Source organism: Heloderma suspectum, chromosome 11 (genome assembly GCF_057233095.1).
Source record: "Heloderma suspectum isolate Gila_16-S chromosome 11, 16-S_ref, whole genome shotgun sequence".
Classification (NCBI taxonomy): domain Eukaryota; kingdom Metazoa; phylum Chordata; class Lepidosauria; order Squamata; family Helodermatidae; genus Heloderma; species Heloderma suspectum.
The window spans coordinates 30,754,622-30,780,414 of NC_139468.1; the positions used below are offsets into that span (position 1 = coordinate 30,754,622).

The 25,793-nt window shown below is 47.8% G+C and overlaps 1 protein-coding gene across 1 annotated transcript in view; it reads right to left on the reverse strand.

The window, feature by feature from the left end:
* The window catches only part of AGBL1 (AGBL carboxypeptidase 1), a 732,367-nt gene that overhangs the window by 417,477 nt on the left and 289,097 nt on the right, over positions 1 to 25,793 (reverse strand). Inside the window, 1 exon segment of the mRNA XM_084816379.1 lies at positions 15,260 to 15,389. Coding sequence (XP_084672505.1) covers positions 15,260 to 15,389 — 130 coding nt within the window.

Here is a 25,793-nt window from a genome sequence, read left to right on the forward strand (position 1 = left end):
TTTCCCAGCATCAGGGTCTTTTCCAGAGAATTTTCTCTTCGCATTAGGTGGCCAAAATATTTGAGCTTCAGCTTCAGTATCTGTCCTTTCAATGAGCAGTCAGGGTTGATTTCCTTTAGGATTGACTGATTTGACCTCCTTGCAGTCCAGGGGACTCGTAAGAGTCTTCTCCAGCACCACAGTTCAAAAGGATCAATTCTTCGGCACTCAGGCTTCCTTATAGTCCAGCTCTCACAACCATATATTGCTACTGGGAAAACCATAGCTTTGATTAGACGGACCTTTGTCGGCAAGGTGATGTCTCTGTTTCTTACTATGCTGTCTAGGTTTGCCATAGCTTTCCTCCCAAGGAGCAAGCGTCTTTTAATTTCATGGCTACAGTCACCGTCTGCGGTGATCTTGGAGCCCAAGAAAATAAAATCTGTCACTGCTTCCATTTCTTCCCCTTAAATATGCGAGGAAGTGATGGGGCCAGATGCCATGATCTTCGTTTTTTTAATGTTGAGTTTCAAACCAGCTTTTGCACTCTCCACTTTCACCCTCAACAAGAGGCTCTTTAGATCCTCTTTGCTTTCTGCCATTAGGGTGGTATCGTCTGCATATCGGAGGTTGTTGATAATTCTCCCAGCAATCTTAATTCCGACCTGTGATTCATCCAACCCGGCGTTTCTCATGATGTACTCTGCATATAAGTTAAATAAGCAGGGTTACAGTATGCAGCCTTGTCGTACTCCTTTCCCAATTTTGATCCAGTCAGTTGTTCCATGTCTGGTTCTTACTGTTGCTTCTTGACCCTTGTACAGGTTTCTCAGGAGACAGGTAAGGTGGTCTGGTACTCCCATCACTTTCAGAATTTGCCACAGTTTGTTGTGATCCACATAATCAAAGGCTTTAGCGTAGTCAATGAAGCAGAAATAGACGCTTTTCTTGAATTCTCTTGCTTTCTCCATGATCCAGCGAAAGTTGGCGATTTGCTCTCTAGTTCCCCTGCCTCTTCGAAACCCAGCTTGTACTTCTGGTAGTTCTCGGTTCGCATACTGCTGAAGCCTAGCTTGTAGGACCTTGAGCATAATCTTGCTGGCATGTGAAATGAGCGCAATTGTGCGTAGGGATGGCGGAGAATTTCTCCCCAAAACTTCGGGGGGCTGAGCGCCAACGTGTTCGGGCCCCCGAACAAGTTTCGGGGAGAAATCCTCCGCACCCCCCCTGCCCCCCGCACCCCCCCCCCCGGGACGGGACTTACCTTCGCCGAATGTCCCTCCCAGCGGCGGGTCCGGCCGGCGGTTCGGCGGGTGTTTGAGCAGGGTGGGAGCGGCAGCCGGTCTTTCGACCGGCTGCCACCGCCGCCATTGCAATAAAAGAAGAAAAAAAAACACCCCCGTGATAGGCTACGTGACGATTAACGTCCTATCATGGCTAGATTTGCAAAGTCAGCCGTGATAGGCTACGTTAATCATCACGTAGCCTATCACGGGGGCGTTTTTTTTAAAAAAAAAAACAATGGTGTTCGCGGCCGGGCGAGGCGGGAAGCCTCCTCCCCGGCCTGAACTTCATGGGGGGAGCCGCGAAGCACCTCCCCCCCACCGCGAACAAGCTTCGATGAAAGGTAAGTGCCTTTCGTCCACCCCTAATTGTGCGGTAGTTTGAACACTCTTTGGCATTGCCCTTCTTTGGAATTGGAATGTAAACTGACCTTTTCCAGTCTTGTGGCCATTGCTGAGTGTTCCAAATTTGTTGGCATATTGAGTGCAGCACTTTAACAGCATCATCTTTTAGGATTTTAAATAGCTCAGCTGGAATACTGTCATCTCCGCTAGCTTTGTTGTTAGTAATGCTTCCTAAGGCCCACTTGACTTCACTCTCGAGGATATCCGGCTCAAGTTCAGTGACCGCACTATCATGGCTATCAGGGACATTAAGATCTTTCCTGTATAGTTCTTCTGTGTATTCTTCCCACCTCTTCTTAATCTCATCTGCTTCTGTTAGGGCCCTGCCTTCTTTGTCCTTTATCATGCCCATCTTTGCACAAACGTTCCCTTGAGATCTCCGATTTTCTTGAAGAGATCTCTAGTCTTTCCCATTCTGCTGTTTTCCTCGATTTCTTTGCATTGTTCATTTAAGAAGGCCTTCTTGTCTCTCCTTGCTATTCTCTGGAACTCTGCATTCAGTTGGGTATATCTTCCCCTTTCTCCCTTGCTTTTCACTTCCCTTCTTTCCTCAGCTACTTGTAAAGCCTCCTCAGACAGCCACTTTGCTTTCTTGCATTTCTTTTTCTTTGAGATGGATTGAGTTGCTGCCTCCTGAACAAAGTTACGGACATCCGTCCATAGTTCCTCAGGCACCCTGTCTATCAGGTCTAATCCTTTAAATCTATTCCTCACCTCCACTGTATATTCATAAGGGATATGATTTAGGTCATACCTGAATGGTTTAGTGATTTTCCCTACGTTCTTCAATTTCAGCCAAAATTTTGCAACAAGAAGCTCATGATCTGAGCCACAGTCAGCTCCAGGTCTTGTTTTTACTGACTGTATAGAGCTTCTCCATCTTTGGCTGCAAAGGACATAATCAATCTGATTTCAATATTGACCATCTGGTGATGTCCATGTGTAGAGTCGCCTCTTGTGCTGTTGGAAAAGACTGTTTGCTATGAACAGCGTGTTCTCTTGGCAAAACTCTATTAGCCTTTGTCCTGCTTCATTTTGTACCCCAAGGCCATGCCTGCCTGTTATCCTGGTGATTTCTTGACTTCCTACTTTAGCATTCCAATCCACTATGATGAAGAGGACATCTTTTTTTGGTGTTAGTTTTAGAAGGTGTTGTAGGTCTTCATAGAACTGATCAACCTCAGTTTCTTTGGCCTGAGTGGTTGGGGCATAGGCTTGAATTACGGTGATGTTGAATGGTTTGCCTTGGATTCGTACTGAGATCATTCTATCCTTTTTGAGATTGTACCCCAGTACTGCTTTTCCCACCCTTTTGTTGACTATGAGTGCTACTCCATTTCTTCTAAGGGATTCTTGCCCACAGTAGCAGATATGATGGTCACCTGAATTAAATTCACCCATGCCTGTCCATTTTATTTCGCTGATTCCCAAGATGTCGATATTCAATCTTGCCATCTCATGTTTGACCACCTCCAGCTTACCTTGATTCATTGATCTGACATTCCAGGTTCCTAAACAATATTGTTCTTTACAGCATCGGACTTTCTTTTCACCACCAGACACATCCACAGCTGAGTGTCCTTTCGGCTTTGGCCCAGCCACTTCGCTCTTTCTGGAGCTCCTTGGAAATTCCCTCTGCTCTTCCCCAGTAGTATATTGGACACCTTCCAACTTGAGGCGCTCATCTTCCAGCGTCATCTCTTTTAGCCTTGTGATACATTCCATGGGGTTTTCTTGGCAAGAATACTGGAGTGGGTTGCCATTTCCTTCTCCAGTGGACCAGATTTTGTCAGAACTCTCTGCCATGACCTGTTGTCTTGGGTGGCCCTGCACAGCAGAGCTTATGGCTTCACTGAGTTATGCAAGCCCCTTCACCACAACAAGGCAGTGATCCATGAAGGGGATTTTATTATTACATTTTTTATTATTGTTACATTTATATGCCACCTTTTTTCCTCTTTGAGGAACCCAAGGTGGCATACATAATCCTCCTCCTCTCCATTTTATCCTCACAACAAGAACCCTGTGAGGTGGGTTGGGCTAAGAGTCTGTGACTGGCCCAAAGTCACCCAGTGAGCTTCCATGTCCGAGTGGGGACTAGAACCAGATCTCCTGGCTCCCAGTCCAACACTCTAGCCACTACACCACACTGGCTCTCCCTAGATGCAAGGAAGTGCAGGATTCATTTTATATAAAAGCACAACAACAGCCATTGTGGTATTAAGCATACTATGAATCATTCCAAAGTTTTTAAAATAAACACAGTCTTACAGTCAGTTTAATGTACGTACATCAGACAGGTAAAAGCAATGTGCAACGTAGGTGGAGGGAGGCCCAGGCTGCAATCCTTGGTGTGAGAAGAGGAGTGATACAACTACACAATACACACAGAATGAGTCTTGTGACTGTCAGGATTGATTCTGAGAGCAGGGAGATAGTTAGCAGCTCAGATTCAGAAGAGGAGCAGCCAGAACTGGGGGAGGTTTTTTCACAAGCCAGTTCAGATATGGGTAGGCGTGCTTCTCAGGTTACCAACTCCCAGATGGCCAGGCCTGAAGCTTCCTCCTTACCCCCCTCTGTGAGAAGCACTGAGCAGGAGGAGGAGGGGCTTGAGGACTGTGAGCTAAGAGATGTGAGGCGGCGGCGCAGAGCTAAGAGGGAAACGTCAGGGGCAGAGCTTAGATGGTCGACCCGGTTAGCGATGCATGAGAGGCTATGCAGGAACATATCACATGAGGGGGGGACCTCCCTCCCTAAGTTAGCCTAGCCAGATAGCCACCCTTTCAAACTGTGGGCAACTTTCGGTGATTCCATTTGAATCCCCTGGAGGCATTTCTTTATAGTCAGAGAGTCTTCAAGGATTTACATCTGTAATGAACCTGTGAATAGGGATGGCGGAGAATTTCTCCCCAAAACTTCGGGGGGCCGAGCGCCAACGTGTTCGGCCCCCCGAACAAGTTTCGGGGAGAAATCCTCCGCACCCCCCCCGCACCCCGCACCCCCCCGGGACGGGACTTACCTTCCCTGAATGTCCCTCCCGGCGGCGGGTCCGGCTGGCGGTTCGTCCGGTGTTCGAGCGGGGCGGGAGCGGCAGCCGGTCTTTCGACCGGCTGCCGCCCCCGCCATTGCAATGAAAGAAAAAAAAAAACACGTCCCCTGATAGGCTACGTGACGATTCACATAGCCTATCAAGGCTAGATTTGCAAAGTCAGCCGTGATAGGCTACGGGAATCGTCACGTAGCCTATCACGGCTGACTTTAAAAAAAAAAAAAAGAAAAGTGTGTACGGATAATGGCGGCCCCCATAGGGAGCCGCCATTCCCCTTCCTTATTTGGTCGCTGTAGTCTACGTCAATGCTTACATAGACTACGGCGAAAATAAGGGCAACGCTATTTGCGTTGCCCTTATTTTCGCCGTAGTCTACGTAAACATTGACGTAGACTACAGCAACTAAATAAGGAACGCGAATGGCGGATCCCTATGGGGGCCGCCATTCGCGTACGCGCTTTTTTTTTTTTTTAAGTCACCCATGATAGGCTACGTGACGATTCACGTAGCCTATCATGGCTGACTTTCCAGATCTAGCCGTGATAGGCTACGTGAATCGTCACGTAGCCTATCAGGGGACGTTGTTTTTTTTTTTGTTACTTTCGTGTTCGCGGCCGGGCGAGGCGGGAATCCTCCTCCCCGGCCTGAATTTCGGCCGGGCGAGGCGGGAAGCCTCCCCCCCCCGGCCTGAACTTCGCGGGGGGAGCAGCGAAGCGCTCCCCCCCACCGCGAAAAAGCTGCGAAAAAAGGTAAGTGACTTTCGTTCACCCCTACCTATCACAGGTGACTTTAAAAAAAAAAAAAAAAGAGTGTACGGATAATGGCGGCCCCCATAGGGAGCCGCCATTCGCGTTCCTTATTTGGTCACTGTAGTCTACGTAAATGTTTACGTAGACTGCGGCGAAAATAAGGGCAACGCAAATAGCGTAGCCTATCAGGGGGCGTTTTTGTTTTTGTTTTTTCTTTCGCGTTCACGGCCGGGCGAGGCAAGGTTCCTCCTCCCCGACCTGAATTTCAGCCGGGCGAGGTGGGAAGCCTCCCCCCCGGCCTGAATTTTGGCCGGGCAAGGCGGGAAGCCTCCCCCCCCGGCCTGAACTTCGCGGGGGGAGCAGCGAAGCGCTCCCCCCCACCGCGAAAAAGCTGCGAAAAAAGGTAAGTGACTTTCGTTCACCCCTACCTATCACAGGTGACTTTAAAAAAAAAAAAAAAGAGTGTACGGATAATGGCGGCCCCCATAGGGAGCCGCCATTCGCGTTCCTTATTTGGTCACTGTAGTCTACGTAAATGTTTACGTAGACTGCGGCGAAAATAAGGGCAACGCAAATAGCGTAGCCTATCAGGGGGCGTTTTTGTTTTTGTTTTTTCTTTCGCGTTCACGGCCGGGCGAGGCAAGGTTCCTCCTCCCCGACCTGAATTTCAGCCGGGCGAGGTGGGAAGCCTCCCCCCCGGCCTGAATTTCGGCCGGGCAAGGCGGGAAGCCTCCCCCCCCCGGCCTGAACTTCGCGGGGGGAGCAGCGAAGCGCCTCCCCCCCACCGCGAACGGCCTTCGACGACAGGTAAGTGACTTTTGTCCACCCCTACCTGTGAATAATGAATTAAAGGCGTGAGACTGAAGCCTCTCTATTTGTGTGTGTGTAAGTGCTTAAGGATAGAGGGGGCCAAGGGATTTTGTGACAGTGACCAGGAATTACTCGAAAGGGTAGCAATTGGTAGTGGGCTTATGGATGTACAGATTTTGTTAAGTCTGTTCTGTCTGTATTTCACAGATTGTCAGGCATCTTTTTTTTCTGTCATCTGCTCGCTGACAGAAACTGATTTTTTAAAAACCAGGATTTCATAGGGGTGTATGAAACCCCCTTACCTGGAGTCCGCTGGGGGGTCTGTGTGGGGGGAGGAGATCCAGTCCTCCCCCCCGGAATCCTCCCTGGCTGGCTCCACTCCGTGGCAAGTTCGTGGAGCCACCGGCCAGGGCCGGCCACAGATGGACTTCCGGCCACGGCCAGTCTTCGGACACAAATGGCATCCAGCCTAGCGGACACCATTTGCGTCCCTTCCCCTTACTGTGATAGGCTACGTAAAGATTTACATAGCCTATCACTGTAAGGGGAAGGGACGCAAATGGCATCCGCTAGGCAGGATGCCATTCACATCCGAAGCCCAGCTGCGGATGGACCCGGCCGGACCTGGACCCGGCGGTGCCAGGTAGGAGCCGGCCGGGTTGGACTTTGCGGGGTGGCAGGGTGGGGTGGTCTGTTCCACCATGGACTCCGGGGGGGCAGATTCTAAGAATCCCCCCCTCCCCGGAGTCCATGGCGGAATTCTCCGCCATCCCTAGGATTTCATTCTAATTGTGCCAATTCACATTACAGCTAATTTGCAAATGCACTAATGCACATTAGTGCAAATCCACCCCCCCAAGTGAAAAACTGGTCCATGAGTCCATGGAATCCACATGACTCAAAAAAAGCCTCTCCACTGTGGGTTCCGCAGACTGGAAGGGGGTATGTTTATCTTGGGAAACCCAGGGGTTGTCAGGTTTCCCAATCCCCCCAGCACACATGCTCAGGCATTCTGACACTGGACACTTAAGTCAGTGAGATTTCTTTATTGCAGGAAATCCCATGGCAAAAGCTTAATGGTTACACTCTTCAGAAATCACATAGCTGATGGCCAGTAGCTATAGGCTTTATGTAATTCCAGAACAGTCCAAAACTAAAAACTACACCATGACTGAGATCCTCTTCAACATGGTTTCCCCATTGCCATCTCCACAGCTCTGAACACAAGGGAAGGGACTCAGGATTCCTGGAGTATCTAACCCAGGCAGTCTATACCTGGGTTCCAAACCCTGACCAAGGAATGGGAATTATTCCTGGAACGATCCCTCAGGCCATCATGGGCTAAATTCTTGAAAGGATTAAACAAAACCACACCCACAGAGAGTTAGTCCAACTTTGAATCATTTGTTGGTAATTCCAGGCTACAAGGTCGAGGCCTATCAAGACAAAGGGTATGGTAAACCCCCACATGCAAAGAGTTCCATGCCACTACTTTCCAGGCAGTCCAGGTAGTGGAAAGTCCAAAAACCATAGCTCAAACCCAGCCTGCAAGTACACTGAGCTGACAGCAAACAAAGACACACAATCCACAGCAAACGAGAGTTGAAGTCTGTGAAAAGCCTCACGGTACTTTTCATTGCAAGTTTTTAGCAATCCAAAGTTCCAATTAAGGGAGAGTCCATGTGCAGAGTGCCCCCAAAAGCCCAGGGGATGATGCATCCAAACAGAGCAGGCTTCGGGCAATGAAGATGAGATGTTCCTAGCAAAAACACTGCACCTTTGCATCAACTTAAAAGGGGAAGGTGTGACTGTAAAACACCCTCCCCAGATCCCTTGACAGACAAGGACCTTTAGCCTTTCAGCAAGGCCCATGTCTAAACAGAGTGTCACTGCTCAGCCCTCCAGCATTAATGCTTCAACCTGGGTGACCCTTCCACAAACCCACCCCACCTCTTCAAGTTCTCACAGACAGCTTCCATAGGGTTGTCAGAGAATTCCGCCATGGATCTCGGTGAAGCCGAATGCCAGTGCATTCAGCCCCCCAAAATCCGTGGCGGAATGAAGCCCCCACCCCCCCACCCCATGAAAGGCGTGTGAAATGGAGCACTTACCTGCTGCCATTTGCACTGACTTGCGAATGGCGGCCGCCCTGCAGCCGCCATTTGCTTCTTCATCATAGCCGTGATAGGCTACGTAAATACTTGCCTTTTGTGTCCCTGCAGAGGCAAAAAAAACCAAAACAGCGTACGCAAATGGCGGCAGCTACGGCGGCTGCCATTTGCATTCCCTATTTTTAGCCATCCTGGCCTACGTAAATATTTACATAGGCTATTACGGCGAAAAAAAGGGGAATGTAAATAGCGTACTGGGCACCATTTGCATTCCTTTTTTTTTTTGCTGTAATAGCCTACATAAATATTTAAAATGCCATAACCTATGTAATATTGAAAACGCCGTAGCCGCCGCCACTTGTGTACGCAGTTGTTGTTGGTTTTGGCTTGCTGTGATAGGCTACGTAAATACTTACGTAGCCTATCACGGCAGCTTCACTGGTTGCAAATGGTGGCCGCTACGGCGGCCGCCATTTGCATCCGCAGCTGCCCATCCGCAGCCGGAACTCCGGCTGCGGACAGCCCTGGCCGGCGGCTCTGCAGAGCTGCCGCGGAGCGGAGCCGGTCCAGGGAGGATTCCGAGGGGAGGGATGAAGCGCCTCCCCCCACCGCGAATCCAAGCTGCAAAAAGGTAAGTGACTTTCGTACATCCCTGTTTCCAGCCTCCCTGCCTGCCAAGGCCAGACCAGCAGGTGGACCAGGGAGTCAGGTGACTCCCCCTGGGTCTGCCCTGAGAACAGTGATAGAGAGAAGCTCACACAGACTCTGACATCCCAGAGGCTGAATAGGCCCAAGCCCTTCCAGGCTACTTCTAATCAAATCCTGGCTATGACCGACAAGGCCCACTGAAGTGCCAAAGCTGGGCCCTGATAGAGGTGCAGATTGGGGCTCTAGGTGTGTCAGATTTGGCCCACGGCCTGAGGTTCCCATGCCTGCAGTTGAGGATGCTGTCTTATTGCTCATGTGAAGCTAATTGTCAAGGGCTCCTTGGAGGCCTCTCTCAGTCTAATCCAGTAGCCAAGTCCAGACAGAGACAAAGGGATTCTTTTCAAAGCTTTATTCCTCTTTTACAACTTAACAACTCTACTGTTAGCAACTAGATATGAGCAGCAGAGTACCTATGCCCTAAGTTGGAACAGTTGGTCCCCGTTTGAAAGGGAATCACTGGCAGACCCCTGAACTTAAGGGCTAGGGAGAGTCCCTCCCCTTTTCCCTTGGATCCTCTGGGCGCAGCCGTTGTTTGCGTGCCAACCGGGCACTACGACTCCTTTCCGCGCCCTCCATTTGGCGCCACTCTCTGCATCGGCGTCGCACGTCCATCAAGTCTGCTTCCCATGGTCTGTCACTCCCAAGACTGCTATCTAAGCTAGGAATGCCGGTGGGAGGAATCTCTGTCAGCTGTTGGCCCTGGGAAGGATGAGCGTGCTCCTCTCCCAGGAGCGACTCCTCTTCCTCAGAATCAGAACTACTCTGGGATTCTATGGGCTCAGTGTCCACCCTGACACTAATATTCAGCTGCCAATCTGGTCAGCTTCCTTAGCCACAGGCAGCAATAGGGATGTCTGTTGCTGGGAAATCTGGTCCCTTTTTGACTTGATGGAGTTCTGTAGCATGTACAACTCCATTTGCATTTGCAAGCCAACCTGCAGCCTTTTCCCCAAACTCTGGGCACTTTTTTTGGTGCATTTTTTGCAATTTCTGCAATTTGCACAAATTCCTGAGGAATTTGTGCAAATTACAGCCGAATTTGTGCAAATGCAGCTGGAATTTGCACAAATTGCTCCAAAATTTGTGCAAGTTGCTCAGAAATGTGTGCTGATTGCTGAACCTACAGGGGAAAAAAGTTTAAAATGCCCAGGAAAATCCACTAACTGACCTGACTCATGAAAACCACATTGGGCACCACAACAGGAAACAGAATGGACTTGAGAGGGGCCAAACCCAGGAAAAGTGGTTGAATCCACTCCCCAAATGGATTTCTCCAATAACCCTAGACAGCATCATGTTTTAGGCCAGTCTGGACTAGGAGACAGTGGCAAACCATATACATTGGCCTACAAATTATATTATTCTAGATTATAATGATATTATTATCTTCTGAGGATGGTTCTCCTGGGAATCCTACCACTGCATAAGTAACAGAAGGGTGTTCTGGGCTTGTGGTTCTTTTCTTCTTTGAGAAAAGTGACCACCAATTCAACTGCCCACTCTTCAGGAAGCTGTAACCATTCCAGGTCTTCCTTTGCTCCTGTAAGCTGTCATTCCTTCGAAGAAGAAGAAGAAGAACAAGGAGGAGGAGGAGGAGAAGAAGAAGAAGAAGAAGAAGAAGAAGAAGAAGAAGAAGAAGAAGAAGCAGCAGCAGCAGCAGCAGAAGCAGAAGCAGAAGCAATGCTGCTCACATGTCACTAGGGGTGGACGAAAGTCACTTACCTTTTCTCGCAGCTTGTTCGCGGTGGGGGGGAGCGCTTCGCTGCTCCCCCCGCGAAGTTCAGGCCGGGGGGGAGGCTTCCCTCCTCGCCCGGCCGAAATTCAGGCCGGGGAGGAGGCTTCCCGCCTCGCCCGGCCGCGAACACGAAAGTAAAAAAAAAAACAAAACAACATCCCCTGATAGGCTACGTGACGATTCACGTAGCCTATCACGGCTAGATCTGGAAAGTCAGCCGTGATAGGCTATGTGAATCGTCACGTAGCCTATCACGGGTGACTTAAAAAAAAAAAAAGCGCGTACGCGAATGGCGGCCCCCATAGGGAGCCGCCATTTGCGTTCCTTATTTAGTTGCTATAGTCTACGTAAATGTTTACGTAGACTACGGCGAAAATAAGGGCAACGCTATTTGCGTTGCCCTTATTTTCGCCGTAGTCTACGTAAACATTGACATAGACTACAGCGACCAAATAAGGAAGGGGAATGGCGGCTCCCTATGGGGGCCGCCATTCGCGTACGCGCTTTTTTTTTTTTTAAGTCACCCGTGATAGGCTACGTGACGATTCACGTAGCCTATCACGGCTGACTTTGCAAATCTTGCCGTGATAGGCTACGTGAATCGTCACGTAGCCTATCAGGGGACGTGTTTTTTTTTTTTCTTTCATTGCAATGGCGGGGGGGCGGCAGCCGGTCGAAAGACCGGCTGCCGCTCCTGCCCCGCTCGAACACCGGATGAACCGCCAGCCGGACCCGCCGCCGGGAGGGACATTCAGGGAAGGTAAGTCCCGTCCCGGGGGGGGCGGGGGGGCGGGGGGGGTGCGGAGGATTTCTCCCCGAAACTTGTTCGGGGGGCTGAACACGTTGGCGCTCGGCCCCCCGAAGTTTCGGGGAGAAATTCTCCGCCATCCCTACATGTCACGGGGATGAGACTAAAGGTACTTCACTGAAATCTTTTGGTGATCAGTGAACCTGGCTGTGTGGGCTCATAGAAAGAGGGGGCTTATTTCCAAAGCAAGAAAAAAGGGGGAGGTTGAGTATGTATTAACTAAAATCAATGACCTCTTCAAAGGCAGGGAAAATTCAGTTCTCTCAAAGCCTGTCATGTTCTGAAGGCCAAGAAAGAGTGTGTCAAACAAATCAATAGCCAACTGTAATGCAACGTTTACTGACAGTTTACAATGGGCTCCAGGCAAAGAGACATAATTCTAGGTCCCTCTGGACAGTAATGACACAAGTAGAGCCACAGGTATTTATTTATCTTTATTATTACATTTATATCCCACCTTTTCCCCGCTTGCAAGGAACCCAAAGTGGCTTACAGGGTCCTCCTCCTCTCCGTTTTATACTCACAAATAAACGTGCGGAGTGGGTTAGGCTGAGAGTCAGTGGCTACCCCAAATGCACCTAGCAAGTTTCGTAATTGTGTGGGGCTTAGAACCCAGATCTCCTGAGTCAGACTCCAACACTCTCTCCACTATACCACAGTAGGGATGTGCAGATTAGCAAAATTCAAGTTCACTGAGGTTCTCTGAATTCCACCTCGAAGCTTGTTTCAACTCAAGTCCATATCTGCTTGCAAACTTTGGTTTTGTTTTGTTGTTTCCAGATGAAAATCCATCCATATTTTCATGCATATTGTCCCAAATGTACACATCAGTTGTACGCATCTTTGAAATGTATGCATCCTTCTCCCATTGATTAAAGCATAGTTGAGTGCATTTTTCAAAAGCACACGTTCTTTCATGTGCGTTTCTCAACTGTGCACATACTGTTAAATGCATTTTGGGGGTCTGCGAATCACCTCGCAAGCTAGGAAATGTATGGACTCCGACTGCAGATTGTGTCTGAATTCACGTTCGGTCCGAAAGGTGCAAACCATGTAAAATCCTTATCAAAACTAACAGAAATTAATTTCTCAAAACTCCTTTCACTACAGACCTATGTATATTTGTGGGGCATTTCTCCCTTTGTCACATCTAATGCTGGCTCCATTGAAAATCTTAGGCTGAATCTACACATAGCAGTTATACCCATTGGTGTCATGAGTACCAACAGTTATGATAACGGTATGATAACAGTATAACTGCTATATGTAGATTCAGCCTTAGTCAAGGGCAGTTTGGCCTAGTTCTCATGGAGGTGATATACCTGTGTCTAGACTGTACCACTTCACACTGCAGATGGATACTCCTATGACTGAATTCCCCCCTATACAAAAAATTCCTTCCACATAGAAAATTACCATATCTCACAAACAAGACAGGACACACAACTAGAGATGAAAAAACCTTTTGGCTTCAATTCCACTCAGTTTCTCATTTTTCTTATTCATTTTGTTCTATCTTGTTTCCACATGAGTTTGAAAATGTTTTTGTTTTTAAAGATGGGTATTTTTGTGTGCATGTATCTAAATCTACATACTTTTATATGCACTTTTCCAAAGATACTCATTTTTGTACGCACTTTTCTATATATACACAACTTTTCGAAGTAATGTTCCCTAATATAGTGTGGGTTTGTGCACATTTCCATCCAATATTCGCAATTTTGCCATTTTGCATGCACTTTTTGCTATTGTACACAAAATGCTCCTGTTATCTTATTTTTGTGTGCATTTTTTTATTTGCAAACTGCATCACAGCCTTAAGGAAAGTTTGAAAAGCCGCATCACTGCATTCTGGTTTGTGCGTCATATTGGAAATTCAGTAAGTTTGCATGAAGATATGAACCTGATTAATTTTTCACCTATCCCTACTTACCACACTTTGGGATATGGTGTTGTAAGTAGGGATATACATGATATATTTACTTACAACACCCTGGGATATACATGATATACCTACTTACAACACCCTGGGATATACATGAGCGCACAGGCACGCGCGCACAGGCACACTCACTTTGTACACTGCTGAAGGCTATACTCTGCCTTGTATGCTGGATTCATTTCCTCTGTGACTGACTGTCTTCCACCAGAGGGTTTTTTGTTCTTTTTGATTAGGGAACACTATAAAAACACAATTGTCCTACAGTATCTTATGAGCTGTTCAAAATATACCCCAGCAGCTGCAGTGTGTTTGAAATGGTAGGCAGTGTGCACTGCCTTAGTGTTAATACACACACATTGAATTTAAAGATTATGTTGTTGCTACTCCCCACTCTAATGTTAAGTTCTAGAGCAGAGGTGGGCACCCTGATGTTCTCCACATGCTTTATACTGCAGCTCCCATAAGGCCCCCAACTAGTATAGCCAATGTTTGGAGGCTACGGAAGGTGTATTCCAAAATATCTGCAGGGAGCCAGGTCACTAACCCCTGTTCTAGAGCCTTAGTGTTAATGCACACGCATTGATAGTAAAGACAACACAGCTACTCTGTGCTCTAAATTTTAACTTCTAGAGACCCTGGAAAAGAAGATTAATCCTGAAGAACAACAACTCTAGCAACTCTCTCTAATAGTAATAATAGGGATGGTATGATTTACCAGGGTCTGTCCCTGGTGAATAGGGTCAGCTGGGATACAGAAATTTCAGAGGACATGGTCCTAGCTTAGTGGCTTCATGGCAGAACTGTGATGGGCAGCAGCAGCAGCAGCATTTAGTCATAACTACAGATGGGTGAATCTTGACCATCTGAGTTCTGAAAGGCTTGGGGCCTCTTAAGTCTTTCTGAGCAATTAGAAAAGCCCTGGCCTTTTCTGATAATTCTCCAGAGCAGCCAAGAGGGCTTGCAAAAGTAAGTGGTTTCTCCTAGGTTTCGATCTCTCTGAAATAGAGGCTATTGACAATTCTCAAACCCTCCACGTGTTTTTTTTTTAAATCCTCCTGGTGAAAGAGTCAGGACAGGAGAAATAAAGAACTACACTTTCTAGAGTCAACAATGCAGGCTTCAAGTATACTCAGAAGTTATCAGTGCAGAGTGAGGAATTGCATTAACTCTGGGAAGTATAGCTTAACTCTTAGCTAGACTCTAGGAAGCGTAGTTCTATTATTCTAAGAGTTTACATCTAGCAGGGAGAAGCTTTCAGCTTTAACTTCAGCTGCTGTTCCCCATCCCCAACACACACATACACACACACTTACACTTGGAGATACTTGTGAATGTGTGGGAAAGGTAGGGAGGAGGCATTTGATAGATCTAGTTCTGAGCATTACAAGTCAAGCTGAAGTTAGAAGCAGTGCTGGGCTCAGCTCATAACAGCTCAAGGATTTCTGAACTGGGTGAAACTGTTTGAAAGCTTCCAGAAATTGCACACTAATATTAGATTTCTGAAAGCCAATATTGTCTTCTAAGCAATGGCTATGCATAAAGTCTATTCAAGGTGCTACAGAAATAAATAAAAGAGCTCATGACCTGACCTCCACCGTTCCTTTTCCTCAAGAACTCCATCCTATAGTAAAAGAGGGCAACAGGTGGATGAAGACAAAAGTATGAATGGTGGTGACTCACCACTGGGGTTCGGCCTTGGCTGCTGAGGTAGTAAAGGAGGCCCTTGGTGTGGTAAATGGTGGGCTGGCGTGCAGGGTTGGGATTCAGCCATTGTCTGTTCAAGTCATCCCCACTTAAGGAGCATCGCTGGCTAGAATCAAAGGAGAAGAAGAAACTGAAGTGAAAAATAATTGAAATTTGCAATGGAATGATCCTCCTAGGAGGTGTGAGCATCAGGGCAGCCTTGGCTTCTCATGCTATGTGTTATTCCTGTGCACTTTTGCTTTAGATGGGATTGCATGAAGTCAAATCTCCAGAGCTGTTGATTGTAGAGGATTCATTTTTGCACTGTAATCATTATCCCTTTCTTTGACTGCCAAGGCCTGTGCAGCTGCAGTTAACAATATTAGGAGCAATGCTATGGTACATGGAGAGTGATGCAAAACAAACCCCCTTCACTTCAAAATGCTTTGCTAACATCTGTACCTAAGAGATAATATACACATGAACACTGCTTTAAAGAAGTCTTTGTCAGTAGTATAATTAGAGTGGAGCTATACACAATATCAGTCTCCTGACACAACCTGGACTGGCACAGGGAAAAAGAAAAAGAAAAAAAACAGCATCAAATATCGTGCAATACATTGACATATAATAAAATAATATTAAATTAGGCAATGCTCTCTTCTCAGTTTGGAATAACGAGACATGTTTTGAGATGGTGAATAAAAAACTAGGTGTTAGATTGTTCATATATGGAGGGAGCAATCCTATGGCCACTAGCCAGCAGCTAGATGGTCATAGGATATGTGGTTTTCCAGGAACCAACCTCAGAGCCCACACTCAGAGGTCAGTTCCTGGAGAACTGACCGTCCTCCCTTCTGCGCTTCCTCGCAGGCAGTACAAAATGGCCCTGTGCTCGGCACTCAGAAGAGGAGCATGGAGCAGCCAAAACAGGGCATTCCAGGGGGCGTTCCAGGGCAGGGAAGCTGGAAATGCTGATACAACACATCCTATGTGTCATCTGGCAGCCTCCTCCCCGACTCCACCATCCCGCAGCTAGACAGCAGAAATCATCTGTCTAGCCGCAAATGCAGGGCAGGAGAAGCGCGGAGGGAATGATCCCCTCCGTGCTTCTCCTGCCCTGCATTGGATAGGCGCTTGCCTCCGAGTTCAGAGGCGGCCGCCTATCCCAATAGGATTGCAACCTTATTTACTTATACTGCTTATATACTGCTTTATATCATTAGGACTCTAAGCTGTTTACATAAGAAATACATTAAATACAATATACAAGCCAATATACAAACAAAATAAAATAACAAATACATTACAAACATTGCAGAAACAGTAAAGCAGGGCAGTGCAGTTATATGTCAGGGAAAGCCTGAGTAAAGAGGTGTGCCTTCAAGGAACGTCTACAGTTTCCCACAGTTTCCACCTCTTGGACCATACGTGGGAGAGTGTTCCAGAGGGTGGTAACACTGTTAAGAAGGCCCATATATGATCCATTACTTGAAGATCTTCTATTGTTCATAGGATGACCAAAAAGGCCTCCTCAGAAGATTTGACTTGATGTATATAGGGGGAGACAGTTTGGTTGGTATGCTAAAGGATTGCCACCCTTTAGACGGGGGGGGGGGGTCTAAGATAAGAGCCTTCCACCCATCCAATGCCCTCCCAGCAAGAACCATGCAGAGCGGGAGAAATGGCAGAGGCTTTTACAGGGTTACTGTCCTCCTTTGCAAGACTTTAGCTGCTACATGCTGCTGGGGGTAGGCCTGGGGCCCAAAAGGCCTTTGGGCTATCAGTTCCCTCCCACTGAAGCCAATGAAAGGGATAAATAAAATTTGTCCCCACTCCACCTCCCATACTGGAACAGCAGGGCTATGGCTTTGGCAGTTGCTCCACCAGAGAATCTCTTCCTCTCCATCATAAATTCAAGTCGGATTGTCCTGCCCATGAAGAAAGAAGGTCTAATCCCTGAAAGTGGTATCACTGCAGTTTCTCATAGGCTCTGTGCCTGCAGTCTAACACAGTAAAGCACATTCAGACACTGAATGCAACTCCTCCAAGAAAGATATAAGGAAACACTAAAGTACTGGGTGTTCTTTAATACAGATAATTTATTTTATTTTATTTTATTTGTTTTTTATTTAAAATATTTCTTGGCCACCTTTCAGGGCAGAAGCCCTCCCAAGGCAGCTTATAGCAATAAAATACATAAAAACAGTTAAAATATTAAAAGTGATAAAAACGATAAAAACAACAATAAAACCAAGCCAACAATAAAAATGGTGATGACCATTAGTTTAGATGGCTTTAACAAAAGGGATTAGACAAATTAGCTGGGCACAATCCTGTCAAAGTCAAGCCCTCTTAAGTTTCACTGATGTCAGTGGGAGAATTAAGCATGTGCTTAAGGCTGCAATCTTATCAAACAACTAAGTCCTGTTGATTCCAGTGAGGCATGAACACGCTTAGTTTTGTACCGTCAATCTTTCTTGTGGAAACCAGTGGGGCTTAACAGTGCTTAAGGGCACAATCCTATGCATGTTTAGAGAGAAAAAAAGTCCTACAACTCCCAGTCCCAGCATGCCCCAGCCAGCTACGATAGCTGGGGAATGCTGGGAGTTGTAGGACTTTTTCCTGTCTAAACATGCATAGGATTGTGCCCTAAATGGCTCAGTCATGCATAGACTAACACAGGGGTGCTAAGCCTCTTTCATCCTGAGGGCTGGATTCCATTTAGTAGAAGTTCTTGGGGGTCACATTCCAGTGCTAGGTGGAGCCAAAGGCAAAAGGAGAATTGCCAAAAATACCAGCATATTTTAGCTTCATATACTTACTGCCAGTAACTAAGCCTTACGAGTGGCATTTCAACCTTCTAGATTGAGGAGAAACTCCACAAAAGCTGGGAAACCACCAAGAGAAAAGGGGTGAGGCCTGGATGAGGTGTGGCCATCTGGGGAACTCCTCAGGGCTGGATTGGAACCCCAGGTGGGCCAGATATGGCCCCCAGGTTTGAAGTTCTGCACCTCTGAACCAAGAGTTTTGATTGATTGAAGGCTATTAGCCATGATCAATAGATCATGAAATGTCCATGTTCAGAAGTTGTCTACCTCTTTCTACCAGGTGCTGTGGACACATGACATGGGAAGGACATCGTCTTCAATTATTTGCTTGCAAATTTCCAGAGGGATCTGTCTAGCTGCTGTTTGAAACAATATGATGGACTAAGTAGCCCCTGATCTGACTTGTGAAATCTGGATTTTGACTTATTCAGACTTGCAATTATTTTATCCTGCTATGGTCAAGCTCTACAGACTGTCAGAAACAGGACCTGCCACTCAGTATCCTTTAACTTCAGTAATCAGTGACTGAACGTGGAGTCTTTTGCATAACAGTTATGTCAACTACAACTGAATTATACAGACTGTGTGTGTAGCCTGAAGGGACTCTAGTCTCTCCAGCGAATAAACCCAAATCATTATCTGCTTTTGTAAAATATTAATGGTATGTACCAAGCACAAAGTTATGGACTTTTTATAGATTGCCAGCAGTATTGAGGATTTTATCTCTCATTCTGCATAAAGCAGTTTATTACATACTTTGAAGTTTGCTTTGTTGCCATTATGATGCCTTAATTTAAAACTTTTTAAAGAAAATAAAAGGGAAATTGGCTTGGGGGGGGTTGGGGGGGTTATTCCACATTCCACTACAGCTTTGTTCCTTTCTCTTGAATCTCCTTCTTGACCCTGCAATTTAAATTGTCTGTCCCCCTTACTATTCATTTTGTAGATAGCAACATATTTGCTATTTCTCATAGCTAGTAGTGAGCTGGAATCTGCTAGTGAGATATCCGTTAATGAAGAATGCCTGTCTGATCCAGACTCAAATATGACAGTGGTGGCCACCATTTTTCCAAGTGTGCCACAAATCCAAAGAATGGGATACTGTCTGTGTAGTTCAGGGTTGGGGAACCTCCAGCAGTTGGGGAGTTGCACTGGCCACCACAGAACTCTGCAGGGGCCACACCCTCCCCTGCCACAGCTGGAAGTGGCCACCACTGAAATTGCAGCAATTCTGATGGGAAACAACAAGATACCTGGGGCATGCACATCTTGTTTCCCAAATGAATCAGACTTTCAGCTGTTTGGAGGGCTGTCAGGAGCCCCATTCTGCTAGGGATGGGGGAGAATTTCTCCCCGAAACTTCGGGGGGCCGAGTGCCAACACATTCGGTCCTCCGAAGGTTGTTCAGGGAGAAATTCTCCGCCCCCCCGCCCCCTACCCCCCCCCCGGGATGGGACTTACCTTTTACGAATGTCCCTCCCGGCGGCGGGTGCCGGCAGCGGTTCGGCAGGTCTTCATCAGGGGCAGGGGCGGCAGCCAGTCTTTTGACCGGCTGCCGCCGCCGCCATTACAAGCAAAGTAAAAAAAAAAAACGCCCCTGTGATAGGCTACGTAACGGCCCCCCGAACAAGTTTCGGGGAGAAATCCTCCGCCCCCCCCGCCCCCCGCCCCCCCCCGGGACGGGACTTACCTTCCCTGAATGTCCCTCCCGGCGGCGGGTCCGGCCGGCGGTTCGTCCGGTGTTCGAGCGGGGCGGGAGCGGCAGCCAGTCTTTCGACCGGCTGCCGCCCCCGCCGTTGCAATCAAAGAAAAAAAAAAACTGTCCCCTGATAGGCTATGTGACGATTCACGTAGCCTATCACGGCTAGATTTGCAAAGTCAGCCGTGATAGGCTACGTTAATCGTCACGTAGCCTATCACGGGTGACTTTGAAAAAAAAAACACGTGTACGGCTAATGGCGGCCCCCATAGGGAGTTTCCCTTATTTTCGCCGTAGTCTGCGTAAATCTTTACGTAGACTACAGCAACCAAATAAGGAACGCGAATGGCGGCTCCCTATGGGGGCTGCCATTTGCGTACGGGGTTTTGTTTTGTTTTTTAAGTCACCCGTGATAGGCTACGTGACGATTAACATAGCCTATCATGGCTGACTTTGCAGATCTAGCCATGATAGGCTACGTAAATCGTCACGTAGCCTATCACGGGGCGTGTTTTTTTTTTTTTACTTTTCTGTTGAAGTTCGCGGCCGGGGAGATGGGGCACTTCTCCCTGGCCTGAATTTCAGCCGGGCGAGGCGGGAAGCCTCCCCCCCGGCCTGAATTTCAGCCGGGCGAGGCGGGAAGCCTCCCCCCCCCCGGCCTGAACTTCGGGGGAAGAAGCGAAGTGCCTCCCCCCCACCGCGAAGCAAGCTGCGAGACCAGGTAAATGACTTTCGTACATCCCTACTTGTTTCTCAGCAGAATTATAGTCCTGACTAGGGATATATGAGAAATTCTTTTCAGTTTGGTTTTGATCAGGATTTACCCAGTTTGCACCTTCTGGATCGAACATGGACTCAGATGCAATCTGTGGTTAAAGTCCATACATTTCCAAGCATGTGATGTCATTCACGGACCCCAATAAATGCATTCCACACCATGTGTACCACTGAAAAATGCCCATGAAAAAATGCATACTTAATCCACAGATAGGTTTTAATCAATGGGAGAAGAATGTGTACCTTTCAAAGATGTGCACAATTCATGCATACACCTGGAAAAATACACACGGAAATATGCACCAATTTTGTGTGAAAAGAGAGAAAGAAAAAGCTCCCAATCTGGTAAGAAATTGAGTGGGAACAAGCTTCCAAATGGAATTCAGAGAACTTCAGTGAGCTCGGGTTTTCCTGATTCGTACATCCATAGTCCTGACAGCCTGCCAAACAGTTGTTTAGCAGGCTGTTGGGACCCCAATTCTGCTGGAAAGGTGCATGCTTCCCATGCACCATGTTTCCCAGCAAAATCAATGTGATTTTAGTGGCAATGGTGATGGTTGGAACTGGGGGGCTGCACAAACAGCCATGATGGGTCGCATAGGTTGCATGCTGCCCACAGTTCTAACACGTGCTACAATACTTTCCCCCCATATGAACCATGTAAAAATGGCTTTTCAGCCATGTGTAATTTGGACAAGGGGAGGGCAAAGAAGATTTGTCCTACAGTTGAGTGGTTCTTCATTACTGTAGAAATGGCAGCTCTCTTTCCTTTTCCTTTTACATTGTGCCACTTCCACAGATTATTATATTATTATTTTCCTCCCCAAATGACTTGGGACTATATCTGTTCTGTGCAGGGGGCAGTGGAGACCGGTGGCTCTGATTTCAGTGGGGCAGAGGATCCATTCTGGGTTTCAGTCAGAACCAGTCAGAACACCAAAGGAGCTATCCAAAGTGTTGAACCTTATCTCCAAAATGGGTTCAGCACCATGGATAGCCTTTTTAGAGTTCTGACTGGTTCTGACTGAAACCCAGAGTGGAATCAGAGCCTCACTGAAATCAAAACCACCAACCTCTACTGGAGGGGGTGTGGGGGGGAGCCACCAAGCAGAGTTCTAGCTACCTATGGGGCAGGGCTACCTCTTCAAGTAAGGCAGATGCTGGATGTCCAGGCTCCCGGGATTCCTTTCTCATTGGAGTCTCTAGAAAATTAGGTATTTCCAAGGGTTTCATTCCTGAAATGTTGCAAAAATGCCCCCTTTACAGCCACTGATTATGTAGGGATGGGGGAGAATTTTTCCCTGAAACTTTGGGGGGCTGAGTGCCAATGCATTCAGCCCCCCAAAATCGGTGGTGAAATTCTCCGCCACCCCCCCCGCCACCCCCCGGGATGGGACTTACCTTTCACGAATGTCCCTCCCGGCAGCGAGTCCCAGCGGCGGTTCGTCGGGTCTTCGTCAGGGGCAGGGGCGGGGGCGGCAGCTGGTCTTTCGACTGGCTGCTGCCGCCGCCATTACAAGTGCAGTAAAAAAAAAAAAAAACCCGTGATAGGCTACGTAACGATTAACGTAGCCTATCATGGCTAGATCTCCAAAGTCAGCCGTGATAGACTATGTTAATCGTTACGTAGCCTATCACGGGGGTGGTTTTTTTTTTCGTGGCCAGGTAGACGGGGCGCTTCTACCCGGCCTGAATTTCGCCGGCGAGGGATGGGGCACCTCCCGCCCGGCCTGAATTTCGGCCGGGCGAGGCGGGGCGCCTCCCCTCCCTCGCATGAACTTCAGGGGGAGAAGTGAAGCGCCTCCCCCCCACCGCGAAACAAGCTTCGAGGACAGGTAAGGGACTTTCGTCCATCCCTATGATTATGCAACATTACCTTCCCAGAGGAGCCCAAGCTGTCATTGTTGTGCAAAATGGCAGCTTGCTACGAGGGTGGATGGCCCCACGGCTTCGCGGGCCTTCCAAAAGCTCATGCAGTGCCACAAACAGGGGTGGGAGGTGGCAGCTTAATGACCATCTGACGAAGCCGGGCACGGGGGAGTCCATCCATCCCTAAGTGTCACATAGCAGCCATTCCATCAGGCTACCTGAGCAGTTTCTATTCCATTATAAGAGCAATAACTTTAAGATGCCATGCTTGCATTTGTTTTGTTTTCCTCTGCCCTCCCCCTGTGTTCTCCTTTTGTGTCAGATCTTTTGGTTCATAAGCCTAAGGGCAGGACATGCCTTCTCTTTTTAGTGGTCTTCAAACCCTGGCCTTTAGTGGTCTTCAAACCTGCCAAACCTTTGGGAGTCTTTTTGTCTGAAGGATGGAGTAAAAATGCTTTCAATAAATACACCAACAGTTGTCTTGTTACAGTCTGAACCAGGGCCATGACACTCAGAGGCAAGAAGATAAGTGTGTGTGTGTGTGTGTGTGTGTGTGTAAGACTGGCTGCTGGAACTTATGGCTGCTGCTACTTGTGGCTCCTGAAACTTGCCAGCTACATTCTTTGAGGAGGTGGAAAGTTAGTCCATGACCTAGGGATGGCGGAGAATTTCTCCACGAATCTCGGGGAGACCGAATGCCAACGCATTCGGCCCCCCGAAATTGGCGGTGAAATTCTCCGCCACCCCCCCGCCACACCCCCCGGGATGGGACTTACCTCCTTCAAATGTCCCTCTCGGTGGCAGGTCCTGGCAGCGGGTCCCGGTGGCGTTTTGGCGGGGGTGGGGATGGCGGCCAGTCTTCCGACCGGCTGCCACCGCCGCCATTATAAAATAAATGTAAAAACATACACGTGATAGGCTACGTAACGATTTACATAGCCTATCACGGCTAGATTTCCAAAGTCAGCCGTGATAGGCTACGTAAATCGTTACGTAGCCTATCACGGGTGACTTTGGGGAGAAAAAAAAACATGTACGCAAATAGCGTTGCCCTTATTTTCGCCGTAGTCTACGTAAATCTTTACGTAGACTACCCGGGCCCAAATAAGGAACGCAAATGGCCCATGGGCACCGCCATTTGCGTACGCGCTTTTTTTTTTTTTCCAAAGTCACCCGTGATAGGCTATGTAACGATTTACGTAGCCTATCATGGCTGACTTTGGAAATCTAGCCGTGATAGGCTACGTAAATCGTTACGTACCCTATCACGTGTGTGTGTGTGTTTTTACATTTACTTTTTTATTTCACGGCCGGGGAGACAGGGCGCTCCTCCCAGGCCTGAATTTCGGCGGTGAGGGATGGGGCACCTCCCCCCCGGCCTGAACTTCGGGGAGAGAACCGAAGCACCTCCCCCCCACCACGAAGCAAGCTGCGGGACCAGGTAAGGGACTTTCGTCCATCCTTACCATGACCTAAAATCACCTTCTTAAAATTGCCCTCCAGTAAAGCTATTTGGTGACTTGGAGGATCTCATTTTCCTGTTGATCTGGTAGCAGTAGAGCAGGGGGTGAAGAACCTCTTTCAGCCTGAGGACCGAATTCCATTTTGGAGAAACTTAGGAATGGGGGGGCACATTCCTGTGGTGGGCAGGGCTGAAGGCAAAAGTGGTGCAGTTAAAATACACACACACACAATGCCAGCGTATTGTAGCTTAAAGCTCTTACTGCCATTTCAGCCTTTTAGAATGGGGAAAACTGCACAAGAAGCCATCAAATCATTGGTGGTTGGAGGAACATGTGGGGGGCATCTGAGAAGCCATGGAAGGCCATAATGGAACCCCAGGAGGACCACCTTTGGTCCCCAGCCATAAGGTTCTGCACCCCTGTGGTAGAGGAATTCATCATATCCCCACTGTGCTAGATTGGTCCATTTAGTTGAGGATCTCCTTTCCAACTGGTTAGGTACCTCTCGAAAAGCCACAAGCAGGGCAGGAAGGAACAATGCTCCCCTGTTGTTTGCCCCCTAGCCTCTGACATTAAGTAATAAACTACCTCTGAACATGGAGGTTTGATTTAATTATGATTAATCACCACTGACTGACTATTCCTCCATGAATTTGCCTCTCATTTTTTTAAACCGATCAAAGTTAGTGGCCATCACCACATCCTGTGGCAGTGAATTCCATATATTAATTATGCCAATGTCATATCATGTCAGCTAGGAGCACTAGCAACATCTTAGCACCAAATAATGCTCAACCGTTGTTTACCAATTTACAATACTTCTAGGCCACCTTTCAACATAATGGTTCACAAGATGGTTTACAAAAGAGAGAAAGAGAGAGAGAGAGAGCGCTACAAAATAAATCTAATTTAAAACCTTTAATGCTAGATCAAAGCAAAAAGTTCCAAATCATTTTCATTCATTCATTCATTCATTTGCATCATTTTCATGCCACCCAACTGAAAAATGTTTTCTGGGAAGTTGACAGTAAAAGTTAAACACCCATAAAAAAAAAATCACCATGGAATAGAACAACCACAATACAAGCTAAATCGGTCAATAAAACCAGCAAAAGCAAAACCTTACATTAACAGAGCAGAGTTAAAAGCACCAATGCTCTTAAAATGATCTTAAAACTAGGGATGGGGGAAAATTTCTCCCCGAAACTTCAGGGGGCTGAGTGCCAACGTATTCGGCCCCCCAAAGTAGTTTCAGGGAGAAATTCTCCGCACCCCTCCACCCCCCGCACCCCCCCCCCAGGATGGGACTTACCTTTCCCGAATGTCCCTCCCGGTGGCGGGTCCCGGCAGCGGTTCGGCAGGTCTTCGTCAGGGGCGGGGGCGGCAGCCGGTCTTTTGACCAGCTGCCGCCGCCGCCATTCCAAGAAAAAAAAAACGCCCCCGTGATAGGCTACGTGATGATTAACATAGCCTATCACGGCTAGATTTGCAAAGTCAGCCGTGATAGGCTACGTAAATCATCACGTAGCCTATCACGGCTGACTTAAAAAAAAAAAAGCGCGTACGGCTAATGGCAGCCCCCATAGGGAGCCGCCATTCGCGTTCCTTATTTGGAACGCTATTTGCGTTGCCCTTATTTTCGCCGTAGTCTACGTAAAGATTTATGTAGACTACAGCGACCAAATAAGGAACACGAATGGCGGCTCCCTATGGGGGCCACCATTTGCGTATGCACTTTTTTTTTTTCCAAAATCACCCGTGATAGGCTACGTGACGATTAAAGTAGCCTATCATGGCTGACTTTGCAGATCTAGCCGTGATAGGCTACGTGAATTATCACGTAGCCTATCACGGGGGCGTTTTTTTTTTTAACTTTTTATTTCGCGGCCGGG